At 35.1% G+C, this 11,882-nt stretch overlaps 1 protein-coding gene and 1 pseudogene across 1 annotated transcript; both read left to right on the top strand.

Moving 5' to 3' along the window:
* Window positions 1-954: 954 nt before the first annotated feature.
* On the top strand, window positions 955-3,600 carry LOC145617216 (alkane hydroxylase MAH1-like). The gene is made up of 2 exons (XM_081671908.1): window positions 955-1,256; window positions 2,252-3,600. Exons 1-2 carry the CDS (start codon window positions 955-957, stop codon window positions 3,507-3,509), a joined length of 1,560 nt encoding a protein of 519 aa, XP_081528034.1. The 3' UTR covers window positions 3,510-3,600.
* A 2,528-nt stretch (window positions 3,601-6,128) lies between these two features.
* Window positions 6,129-7,853, top strand: LOC145617206 (alkane hydroxylase MAH1 pseudogene; annotated as a pseudogene).
* The last annotated feature ends 4,029 nt before the right edge of the window (window positions 7,854-11,882 follow it).

The following is an 11,882-nucleotide window of genomic DNA, read 5'->3' as shown; positions in this document are numbered from 1 at the left end:
GAGGCAACAACATCACCAACATAATAATGCATTACACTCCTAAGCCCCACGCCATCAAGCCTGAAAGTGGCATCGTTAGAATTGATTTTTAACACACGTTGCGGTAAAAAATAAAACACATCTATACTTATATATTAAAAAGTATTCCTAAAATTGTTTATGTGCCACATCATCACTTAATGACATGTCATTATCAACTAACAAATTATTCCAACTATTATTGATAGATTAATATTAAAAAGCATTTGATGGGTTTCAAACATTAGACCTTGAGGATACAAGATCTAACTCTTTCCCATCTTAGCTAATAATAATTCATGTCTTCATTTATAAAAATAAATATAACTATAAATGGCACGCATCAGTTACAAAGAAAACGAGATAAGAAATTTGAAAAAAAAAATTAAGAGGAATAAAATCAACATTTCTCAAACAATAGAGTAATAAAAATTGCTTTCTATACTCTTTGTTAATTAATAACATTATGTTTAACAATTATGCATAACATACATAATAATTGATTATATATTTCATAAAGAAATAATTTAATCTTTCGAAAAAAAAAAACAATTTAATCAAAGTGGTAACCTAGTGCAACGCCCGGGCCGCACACTAATTTGAAATTAAAAGGTGTTGGTCCCTTAATATATATGTATGTATGTATGTATGTATGTATGTATGTGTGTATGTATGTATGTATGTATGTATATGTATGTATGTATGTATGTATGTATGTATGACTTAAATTAGGAAATATAGTTAAAATTAACATGAAATGATATGATTTTCATGTGTGATTTATTTTGTGAGGCCTACACCATTAACTTCTACACAAATATAAGATTAAAAAAGCATGTTCATAATAAAACTATAAAAGCACGTACATTTTCACATAATCATCAACCAAACACCCAAACAAGCAAAACCTGGCCTAAACACATACTATACTTCCTAATGGGGTATTACATGTTGATCAATACACTGATCCTCCTTTTATTTGCTTTATTTTGCTTCATCTTTCGCAATAAAAATGGGCTTCCAACTAAATGGCCTCTTGTTGGGATGCTTCCTGCACTCCTCAAAAACGTCCATAATACTAATGCCTTTGTTTTTCATCTTATGGAAAATTCTAACATGAATTTCCATTTCATGGGCCCTTGGTTTGCCAACATGCACATCCTAGTAACCGTTGATCCTGCTAACCTTAACCATATATATTGCAAAAAATCTGGAATTGTTAGAGATAATATCGGAAAATATATGTGTGATATATTTTCCGTATTGATCTTATTAGGAGAATAATATATTTAGGCTTATTATATGTTAAGATATTATTTAAGTATATCTTTTAGGAAGATTTTTTCCTATCTTATGTTCTTAGGTTTTGTATAAATACTCAACCTATTGATGAATAATAAACAAGCAATACAGAAGCCATTCTATTCTCTCTTCTCCCTAATTTGTCATGGTATCAAGAGCAGGTTAGATCTTGGGATACTTCACAAAAATTCCCCCCTGCCGGTGGGTTAGAAAATTAAACTCACCGGCGGGATTCATAAATTTTACCCGAAAATTCCGCTGTGCAATTATTTTTCTTTTTTGTGAGTTGATTCGAGCATGGTTTTGCTCCTTTGGATATGAGTTTGGTTTTACTCTGAAAAATCAATAAGAGATTTGAGTGTGGTTTACTTTGAAAGACCAATAAGAGATTTGAGTGTGGTTTACTCTGAAAGACCAATAAGAAATTTGAGTGTGGTTTACTCTGAAAAACCAATATTTGATTGGAGCTCGGTTTTGCTCTGGAAAAACCAAAAATTATTATATTTGCAGGTTCGAAAAGAATGACGTTCCTGTTTGATTGATGACAGATGAGTTCGAAAAGATGAACGTTCTCATCATTGAAGAAAAAAAAAAATTGAAGGCGACATCACAAGAGTGTGCATCTCGGCTTCAACAATTTGAAAAATTTCCAATCGCAACGTTCGTGTTACTGCCGTTACGATTGCGGGAGGGTGTTAGAGATAATATCGGAAAATATATGTGTGATATATTTTCCGTATTGATCTTATTAGGAGAATAATATATTTAGGCTTATTATATGTTAAGATATTATTTAAGTATATCTTTTAGGAAGATTGTTTCCTATCTTATGTTCTTAGGTTTTGTATAAATACTCAACCTATTGATGAATAATAAACAAGCAATACAGAAGCCATTCTATTCACTCTTCTCTCTCTAATTTGTCAGGAATTTATGTAAAAGGTTCCAAATATAATGAAATCTTTGATGTCCTTGGTGATGGGATCCTTAACTCCGATTCAGATGTATGGAGTTACCATCGAAATGTGGCTCATTTGTTTTTCCATCATCCTCAATTCCACCACTCGTTGATCTATATAACATGGGAAAAAGTCAAGAATGGACTCATCCCATTTCTTGATCATGTTGCTAAACACTCGATTGAGATTGACCTTCAAAATATATTCTTAAGGTTCATGTATGATACAATGAGTAATATCATGATGGACCATGATCCGGAATCTCTTTCAATCGATTTGCCTGATTTTCCACTCTTGAAGGCTGTGGCTGATCTCGAACACACTTTTTTCACTCGTCACGTATTGCCAACATGCATATGGAAATTCCAAAGGTGGTTGAATATAGGGGGAGAGAATAAGTACAAGCAAGCATGGAAAATCCTTGATGACTTTATTTACAAGTGCATAAATAAGAAAAGAGAAGAAATGATGAAAGCAACATCTAAACCAAAGGATAATGAAATAGAGGTAAGTAGAGTAGATCTATTGACCTTATTTATGGATACCGATGAAAACACTATTAGGTCAAAGAGCCATAATGATAAATTTTTAAGGGATACAGTTTCAAATTTTTATCTAGCCGGAGGAGAAACAACAAGTATTGGATTGACTTGGTTTTTTTTCCTTCTCTTGAAAAACCCACAAATTGCTCACAAGATTAAAATGGAACTAGATGGTATAATGATACAAGTGAACAATAACTATGATAGGTTTCTAAGCAATTTTATAGAGTTTAGTGGCCAGCTAATATATCTTCATGCTACATTATGTGAATCTTTAAGACTCTACCCAGTATTAACAAGCAATCACAAGTCACCAATTGAGCCAGACATCCTTCCTAGTGGTCATCAAGTGAATCGAAATACGGAAATTATCATCAACGCGTACGTGATGGGAAGGATGAAATCGATATGGGGAGAAGATTGCAACGAGTTCAAGCCCGAAAGGTGGATAACTGAAGGTGGAACGATTAAACGTGAGCCATCGTACAAGTTTGCGGTGTTTAGTGCAGGGCCAAGGTCTTGCATGGGAAAGCAAATGGTTTTCACCCAAATGAAGATTATAGCTGCCTTCATCATCCAACACTACAATATAGAGACCGTACAAGGATATTATCCTGTCCTCGATCACTCTATACTTCTTCGTATGAAAAATGGTTTTAAGGTTAAGATAAGTCGTTCTCAAAATTAATATGAAGTATAAGGTATTATATGTGGGCCTGCCAAATTAAATGTACGTAGGTTCAAATATTAAATAATCATGGACTTTGTCCTTGCTTCCATTGTTAGATTTGTTACATGTGATATAGAACATTTCAAGGTTGTTTAAGATATACAAGTAAATTAAATAAGTATTGTCATGCATTGTGTAAAATTATCTAGGTTGAATCGATTTTATATAATATGAATTTGTATTATATAAAATCTCACATATCTCTGTGTAGATAAGCTGGCAAACGTGTCATATCATGTTATTCCCATGTTGGTGTTCGAAATTAGACAAGTCAGAGAACCTTAACACTAACCAATGCCAACCCGTCGTATAATACATGTGTCGTGTTGTGTAGGGCTGGCAAACGGATCAGGTCAGGTCAGGTTCGTGTTCGTGTTCGGGTCGACTAATTTCGGGTCAGCTACCCCCCAACTCAAACCTAATCCATTTAACTTTTCGGGTTGAAAATCCCAACCTGAACGTGATATTTTCGGGTTGGAGTCAACCCAAAATTGACCTTATTTGACCTTTTTTCGATTTTAAATCAGGCTGCTTTATACTAAAAGTAGTCTAAAACTGACATGATTTTTATCTTCAAATAATAATTTGATTAGTGCTTCAATTAGGTGAACCGTATAGATTATATGAATATATAAGACTGTAGAAATTTTGTAAATCGTATACATTATATCAACAAAACAGCAACAATAGAAAATAATAAAAATATTAAGTGTACTAAACTTGTCATTTAATATTACAACAACAAAAATCTAAAAGCAAAACAATATAATATGTGAAATAACGTATAAAATTGGAAATTAGTTGATGCGGTTCCAAGGCATCAATATTGTTATTATAATTATTTTTATTGTTATTTTTAGTTTATTATTAGATGACCGAATATATTAGGATATTTTTGTTAGTTTAATTCGGTTAGTATAAGATAAGCTTAACTTTAAAGATCATATTTGCAAAATATTATCTTTACAAGTTAGAGTTAGTTTCCTAGTTAGATTAGAATTTGTTTTACCGATTTTTAGGCTAATTATTTAGCTTATAAATACATGATGGTGTTTAACGAAAAGTATGATTGATTGATTTGAAATTTATAAAGTTTTACGTAAGCTTGTGCTTGTGTATTCTTGGCCTAGTTTAGGTTTTAAGCTCGTGTTGCTTAGCGTTTCTTGACCGAGACTCAAAATTCCAAACCTTTCAACTGCGATTGAAGGTTATACTACCAACTAAGGGTGAAAAAATTCATGAGATTTGAGGGTCAGGTTCAATGAGATCGGGTCGGGTTTATTTTAAATATGAGTTATATTAAATTATTGTGTCTAGAAAAGTTGAAATTTGAATTTGGATTATTTCGAGTCGATTTCGAATTGGGTGGATTGGGATGAGCAGCGCATTGAATAATTCCTGACAACATAATGCTATGCTGGCCTAGGTTTGCTTATTGAAAAATAATCGGAAGTGAATCAGGTATGAAAGAAAAAAAAAAACAAAGTTTGATTTCCTTAGACACCGTAAATGTTGGAAAAATAGCTATTGTAATCAAGAACAACCATTAGACAATTAAGAACTTCCTTAGAATGATTATTATAAAACCTACTTCGGTTGTGCCATGGTTAGGACCCACTGCAAAATAGATATTGAAAAAGAAGCTCAAAAAACACACAAAACAATTTCCGCCCCGAAATACCCACATGCAAATATTGCTGCGAGTGCAGCTCGAACTGCGGACGTAACATTACTAAAATTATCACTTCAACGAACTGCAGACGTAGCATATACTTCCTAGGTAGCTCTCTCCGACTCGCATTAATAAAATTATCACTCCAACGATAAACGCCCATGAGAGTATGTCGGTTGAGTTTTCGCTCACAGATAAAAAAAATATATCATTACAATATGTTGATAAATGAAGAGAAAGAGAATTAAACCCTTTATAAGGGGATATTGCTCCTCATATTTCTTATTTTGAATAAAATACTACTCATTTATATGTCATTCGAAGTATGGTTTTTGATTGGAATCTCCTTGAACTTGAGAAGTGGCCGGACTAGCTTATCCATGTGAGGGGGAGTTTGAAAATGCGCTTATAGCACAACGGCACAATCTTCTCACAATATTATCCCACGTGAATAAAAGAAGATCCTGAGAGTTTAATATTTTACTTGGTAAAAGACAGAGGGGCCAATTCACCTATTTGTATGTGATAATAAAAATTGCAATTATATCAAATTTCTAGCGTTTCATATACAAATAAATTTTTAAATAGTGCGCTTTGTGTGCAACTGGACATATTATGTGGCCGCTTGTAAAAAAACAAAGTAATTCCTATAACACTGATTGAGTAACCCTATAACACTGATGAAGTAATCCATGTAACACTAACCGAGTAACCTTTATAATACTAATAAAGTTACCCCATAATGGTTGGTCACATGGTGTGGCCAGCCACATAGTGTAGTATAAAACTTGATGATTTTTAAAAGGGATGGAGGGAGCAAGGAAGAAGCATATAGAAACTTTTCAATATTTTTCTATTTAAAGAACTCTTTCACATGAAGATGAACCATCCCATTTAAACTCCCACCAAACCTTACAAAGAACTATAATTTCTTAGCAAACAATGACATACTTGGTTATCTTTACTTTGCTCATTTGCTTGTTTATTTTTTGCTACTTTTTCCGCAACAAAAATGGTATCCCAACTAATTGGCCTCTTGTTGGGATGCTTCCTGCACTCTTCCAAAACTTTCACAGAATCAATGAATTTTTCATTGAAATTATGGAGAAATCATCTGAGCTAACGTTTCTATTTAAGGGCCCTTGGTTCAGCAACATGAACATTATAGTTACCGTTGATCCTTCCAACGTTCACCACGTGCTTAGCAAGAGCTTCGGAAACTATGTCAAAGGCCCTAAATTTAACGAAATTTTCGAATATCTTGGAGATGGGATCTTTAACTCGGATTCTAGTTTGTGGCAGTATCATCGAAGATTGGCTCATTCTTTCTTCGGCCATCCCAAATTCAATTCAATTTTTATGAAGAAAATTTGGGAAGAGATGGAAAGTAGACTCATCCCATTGCTCGATAATGTCTCTAAGCATGGTGTTGAAATCGACTTGTATGATACGTTTAAAAGGTTTACTTTTGATAATGTATGTAACATTCTCTTGGACTATGACCCTAAATTTCTCTCACTCGATTTGTCACCTATTCCACTCTTCCAAGCCGTGAATGATGTAGAAGAGGTGATTTTTCGGCGTCATGCTATGCCAACATCTATGTGGAAATTTATGAGATGGTTGGGTGTAGGGGAAGAGAAATACCAAAAAGATTGCCAGATGATTTACGATTTCACTAACAAGATGATAGCTATGAAGAGAGAAGAAAGGAAACTCGATAATCCTAAAGAAGAAAGTGAGGTAATATTCGACGACTTATTGACAATTTATATGAATGAGGTAGAAAATCACACAACTCCAACAAATAGTAGCAACGGTGATGAGTTTTTAAAGGATGCGTTTTTAAATTTTTTCATAGCAGGAGGTGATACAACTAGTGTTGCTTTATCTTGGTTATTTTGCCTTCTTACCAAAAACCCCCATGTCACTAACAAGATTAGAGAAGAATTAAATGCTATAATGGTAGAAAGTGACGATGATAATAATAATGACGATTTTTTAAGGAAGTTTACTAAGCACAAAAATGAGCTAGTATATCCTCATGGTGCAGTATGTGAAACATTAAGATTATATCCATCTGTACCATTCAACCACAAGAATTCAATTGAAACGGATATACTTCCAAGTGGTCATCGAATGAAACCGAATATGCAAATCATCTTCAACATGTATGCCCAAGGAAGGATGAAATCAATTTGGGGAGATGATTGTAACGAGTTTAAGCCGGAGAGATGGATAACGGAACGAGGAAACATTAAGTTCGAGCCATCGTACAAGTTTTCTGTTTTCGGGGCAGGGCCGAGGATTTGTCAAGGAAAGGACATGGCCTTAACCCAAATAAAGATTGTTGCAGCTGCCATAATTCAAAGGTATGATATAGAAGTTGTCCAAGGACATCAAGTTGTTCCTGATGTCTCCCTTAAACTTCAAATGAAACATGGTTTTAAGGTTAAAATTGCTCGTGTTAATAGTAATAAAGCGCGTGATTGTTGAAGATGGACTTCATCAAACTGTCGCATACAAATATACCATGAATTTGATGTATTGTTGTTTTGTATTGTGAATTCGCATTGTTTCTAGGATTAAAATGAGTGTGTGTGTTTTTTTTTTTTTTTTTTTTGGGTAACAAAATGTGTTAAAGAAATAAATAAATTTTTAATTGTAGCTGCGCCAATAATTTTTATCCAATTAAAAACCTAATTTTAGTGGACATGTAGCTATGTTTGGTAAATGGCTTTTTGATTAGCTTTTGGTTTTTGGCTTTTTTATGTGGTCAAACAGCCAAAAAATGTGTTTGGTAATTAGCTTTTTAGCCAGTGAAAAAGCTAGCTTTTAAGCCAAAATGAAAAAGCTGCTTTGAGTAGCTTTTTTATTGGCTTTTGGCTTGTTGGCCCACAAACTATCTAATAAACAGCCAACTACCAACAATTAATTACCAAACACTTTTATAAATAGCCAACTTTAACAGCCAATTTCAAAAACCATTATAAACAGCCAAACATACCCGCTGGTCAAACAAACCAAGTGAACCAGCCAACTGCCAACAGCCACTTGCCAAATAAGGTCGTAATCATCATAATGAAATGGAGGTTGTATGAGTATAAGAATGAACTTTCTTAGTGTAATAATAGTGTTATAGGTACCCCCGCCCTTGTAGCTCTCTAAAAAAAAAAAAAAAAAAAAAAAAAAAAAAAAAAAAAAAAAACTACAATATACAATATGGGCTTGTTTGGCAATTGGCTTTTTTTTTTATGGTTTTTGGCTTTTGATTTGGTCAAACAGCAAAAAAATATGTTTAAGTTATTTGTTGTTGGCTAAAAAGCTAGCTAAACATTCCCCCAAAAGCTAGTAAGATTAGATTTTTTGTGTTGGTTGTTAGCCTTTATACTTACTCTTACATTTTTTTTTTTTTCCTAATTAACTACCAACTTTGACAAACATATTTAAGAGTCGACAATCAAACCAGAGGGGGACCTTCTACCGGAGCCATTCGGGGTCAGGCCCCCCGTAAATTATTGTAATTAATTAGTCAATAAACTTAAATAACCTATATTTACTTATAAAATATTAGGGTACAGAGATTAGTTTTGAGCAAGAGGTAAACTTTTTAAATTCCAGCTACTACTAGAAAACAGTCAAATAGCGACGGACTTATTGCGACGGGCGCATTATTCCGTCGGAAAAGTTGAAATTTCCGACGGATTTTCATTCCGTCGGATATTTCCGACGAATTTAACAATTCCGTCGAAAACCCGTCGGAATATATGTGCTTTCAGACGGAAAATTCCGTCGGAAAATGTAATTTCCGACGGATTTATAGTCCGTCGGAAATTTCCGTCGAAAATTTTTTTTTTTTTTTTTTTGAATCACACCCTCCTACAAAACCCTACACATTGTGCCGCCTCCTCTCCCTCATTCTGTCTTTCCCCTGCTTCTCTCTCCTGCGTTCTTCCTCCTCTCCTCCCTCTTCTATCTCCTCTCGTTCTCTCTCTCCTCTTCTCCCTCCTCGCGTTCTCCTTTCCTCTTCTATCTCTCTCCTCGCGTTCTCCTTCCTCTTCTCCCTTCTTCTCTTTCTGTCCTCTACTTTCCCCTATCTTTCACCAACACTAACCACCACCAACACCGGCAACATTAACCAGCACTAACACCGACATCAACAACAACACCATCATCGGCATCAACAACAATTTCCGACTGTTTTCGCCCTTTCTCTCTCTTCTCACGTTAAAAACAAAGGTTTTTAGGTCAAATTCGACCATAAAAACTCTAGATCTAGAGCTTTCATGGTCGAATTTGACCTAAAAAACCCAATTTCGAGGTTATGTGAGGTCGTATTAAGGTATGTATCCTTTTTTTTTTCAATTTCGATTTTATTTTGTTGTTATCGGATTTTTTTTTTAACAATTTTATTGATAATTTTTGGTGGTGACGGTGGTTATTGGTGGCCACAGTGGTGATTTTAGGTGGTTGGTGGGGGTGTTTTGCTTAGGTTGGGGGTTCGGACGAATTGGGCTTGGGTTAGGGTTGTAGATCTAGGTTTGGTTTGGGTGGGTTTGGTTTAGGTGGTCTGGTGTTGTGCGATGGTGGTTGGTGGTGGGGGTAGTGGGTGGTGGGTGGTGGTGCGGGTTAGGTGGGCTGGTGCTGTGCGGTGGTGGCTAGTGGTGGGGGTAGTGGGTGGTGGTATGGGTTAGGTTGGCTTGTGCTGGGGTTGGTGATGTGCGGTGGTGGCTGGTGGTGGGGTGGCTTTTTTTTGTTTTTTTTAAAGCATTTTCCGACGGATTTTCCATCGGAAGTTTCCGGCGGGAATAGAGTCCGTCGGAAATTTCCGACGGACTATCCCAGGCCCGAAAATCCCTTCAGACGGACTGATTTTCGTCGGAAAATCCGTCGGAAAAGTGGTTCCGACGGAATTTCCGTCGGAAAAGTGCGTTTTTCCGACTAACTGTATTCCGACAACCAGTTCCGACGGAATTCCGTCGAAAACGGGTTTTCCAACAGAAAACGGGGTTTTTCCGACGGAAAATTTTGATAGGTTGTCGTACACCTGTCAAAAATAAATTCCTAACAAATCCAACTAACAATGCAGTAGGGTAAGTAGGGTCGAATCCACAGAGAGATGGTATTCAATCTAACCTCTAAGAAATTGGAGAAACTAATCTATGTCACGAAATTGGGAAAGAGAAGTAGTCTAAATAAAAATAGGAATAAAACAAATAATAAAAAGACCTAGGGTTATGGTTCACCATGTTTATAGTTCTAAATCTATCAAATATCAATAAGAATTCAATCAATCAATTATCTAGAGCAATTGCTAAGCCTACGGTCGGGTCTTAACACTCTCAATTCAACACATGTAGTTCGGTCGCTAACATAATCAGAATTGCTAATTGTAGGTAAGCCTCTAAAAGTAAGATCTTTCGATTCAAACTCTTATTAACATGAATTAATCATACAATTGATCAGGTTGCAAGATTAACAATAAAACACTATCAATTAGAGAAATCAATAATCAAAATATTAGAATTATCAATCAAAATTCATAATATAAACATGGATTCCCAAACCCTAGAAATAAAACTACTCAAGCATGAAATAAATAAATAAAACTAGATCTAAGGAATAAAACATAATTAAAAGCAAGAAAATAGAAATAAAATACCTCAATGAATTAAAATCATAAACCCAAGAATCATCCATGGAAGAATCCATGGAGATGCCATGAGAAACTAGGGTTCTAGAGAGAAAACTAAAAAGAACGTAAAATAAAAAAGATGTAAAAAGGGCATAAAAAGGCATAAGGGAAAAATAATAATCCCTTGAGTATTTATATTATCCTAAAACTAATCTAAAAATAAATAAAGAAAAGAAATAAGAAAATAAAGATTACATAAGTTGAATTACTATTGGATTATAATTGATGACGTGGCACGATACTCGACTTGATTACATCAAACGACCAAGAAAAGATGGAGCAGCACCGAGCTATCGCTCTCTAACGAGCGAGCTATCGCTCCTCGTCGAATGTAGCTACTGCCTTGACGAGCTAGCTGGCGAGCTATAGCTCGCATAGGACTTTGCGTATGGCAGTGATGAGCTAATAGGCGAGCTAGCTTGCGAGCGATAGCTCGGAGCTTCCTTGACTTGCTGCCTCACTGAGCTAGTACTCGAGCTATAGCTCGAGCTTAGCTCGATGCAAGAATGCTTAGCAACTCAAATTGTAAATGCACCAAAGGCCTAAAACGATCTCATACTTGCAACAAGAGCTACGAAACAACTCCGATTTGCTTCAAAGAATCTACATACATATATAAGCACAAGGTCAATGAATCATCGGCCTCAAATCAACATCCCTCCATCCAACGACAAATGCTAAATTCTTCCGAGAGCGTCCAAATAGCTATGAGAACTACCTGGAACATTAAGAAAACACAAACGGAGCATAATAGAGCACAAAATGGACAACTTATGCAATTGCGACCTAAAAAGCAACAAAAGACTCAAAAATCAACTATAAAACTAGCATAAATGTGCCTATAAACTCTATATAAATGTGATTCATCAAATTCCCCCAAGCTAAACCGTTGCTTGTCCCCAAGCAACACTAAACTCAAGACGGAGAAACAAGATTAATAAGACTTCCAGGTAACCAGAATAAG

The sequence above is a fragment of the Chenopodium album genome, chromosome 3 (assembly GCF_948465745.1).
Source record: "Chenopodium album chromosome 3, dcCheAlbu1.1, whole genome shotgun sequence".
NCBI classification, from domain to species: Eukaryota; Viridiplantae; Streptophyta; class Magnoliopsida; order Caryophyllales; family Amaranthaceae; genus Chenopodium; species Chenopodium album.
The sequence above is the reverse complement of the archived record's forward strand: the minus strand, read 5'-3'. Positions and strand labels throughout refer to the sequence as shown.

Coding starts and splice junctions, on each gene's coding strand:
- LOC145617216 (XM_081671908.1), top strand. CDS start 955: ATGGGGTATTACATGTTGATCAATACACTGATCCTCCTTTTATTTGCT. Junction 1,257..2,251: donor GTTAGAGATAATATCGGAAA/ATATATGTGTGA, acceptor TTTGTCAGGAAT/TTATGTAAAAGGTTCCAAAT.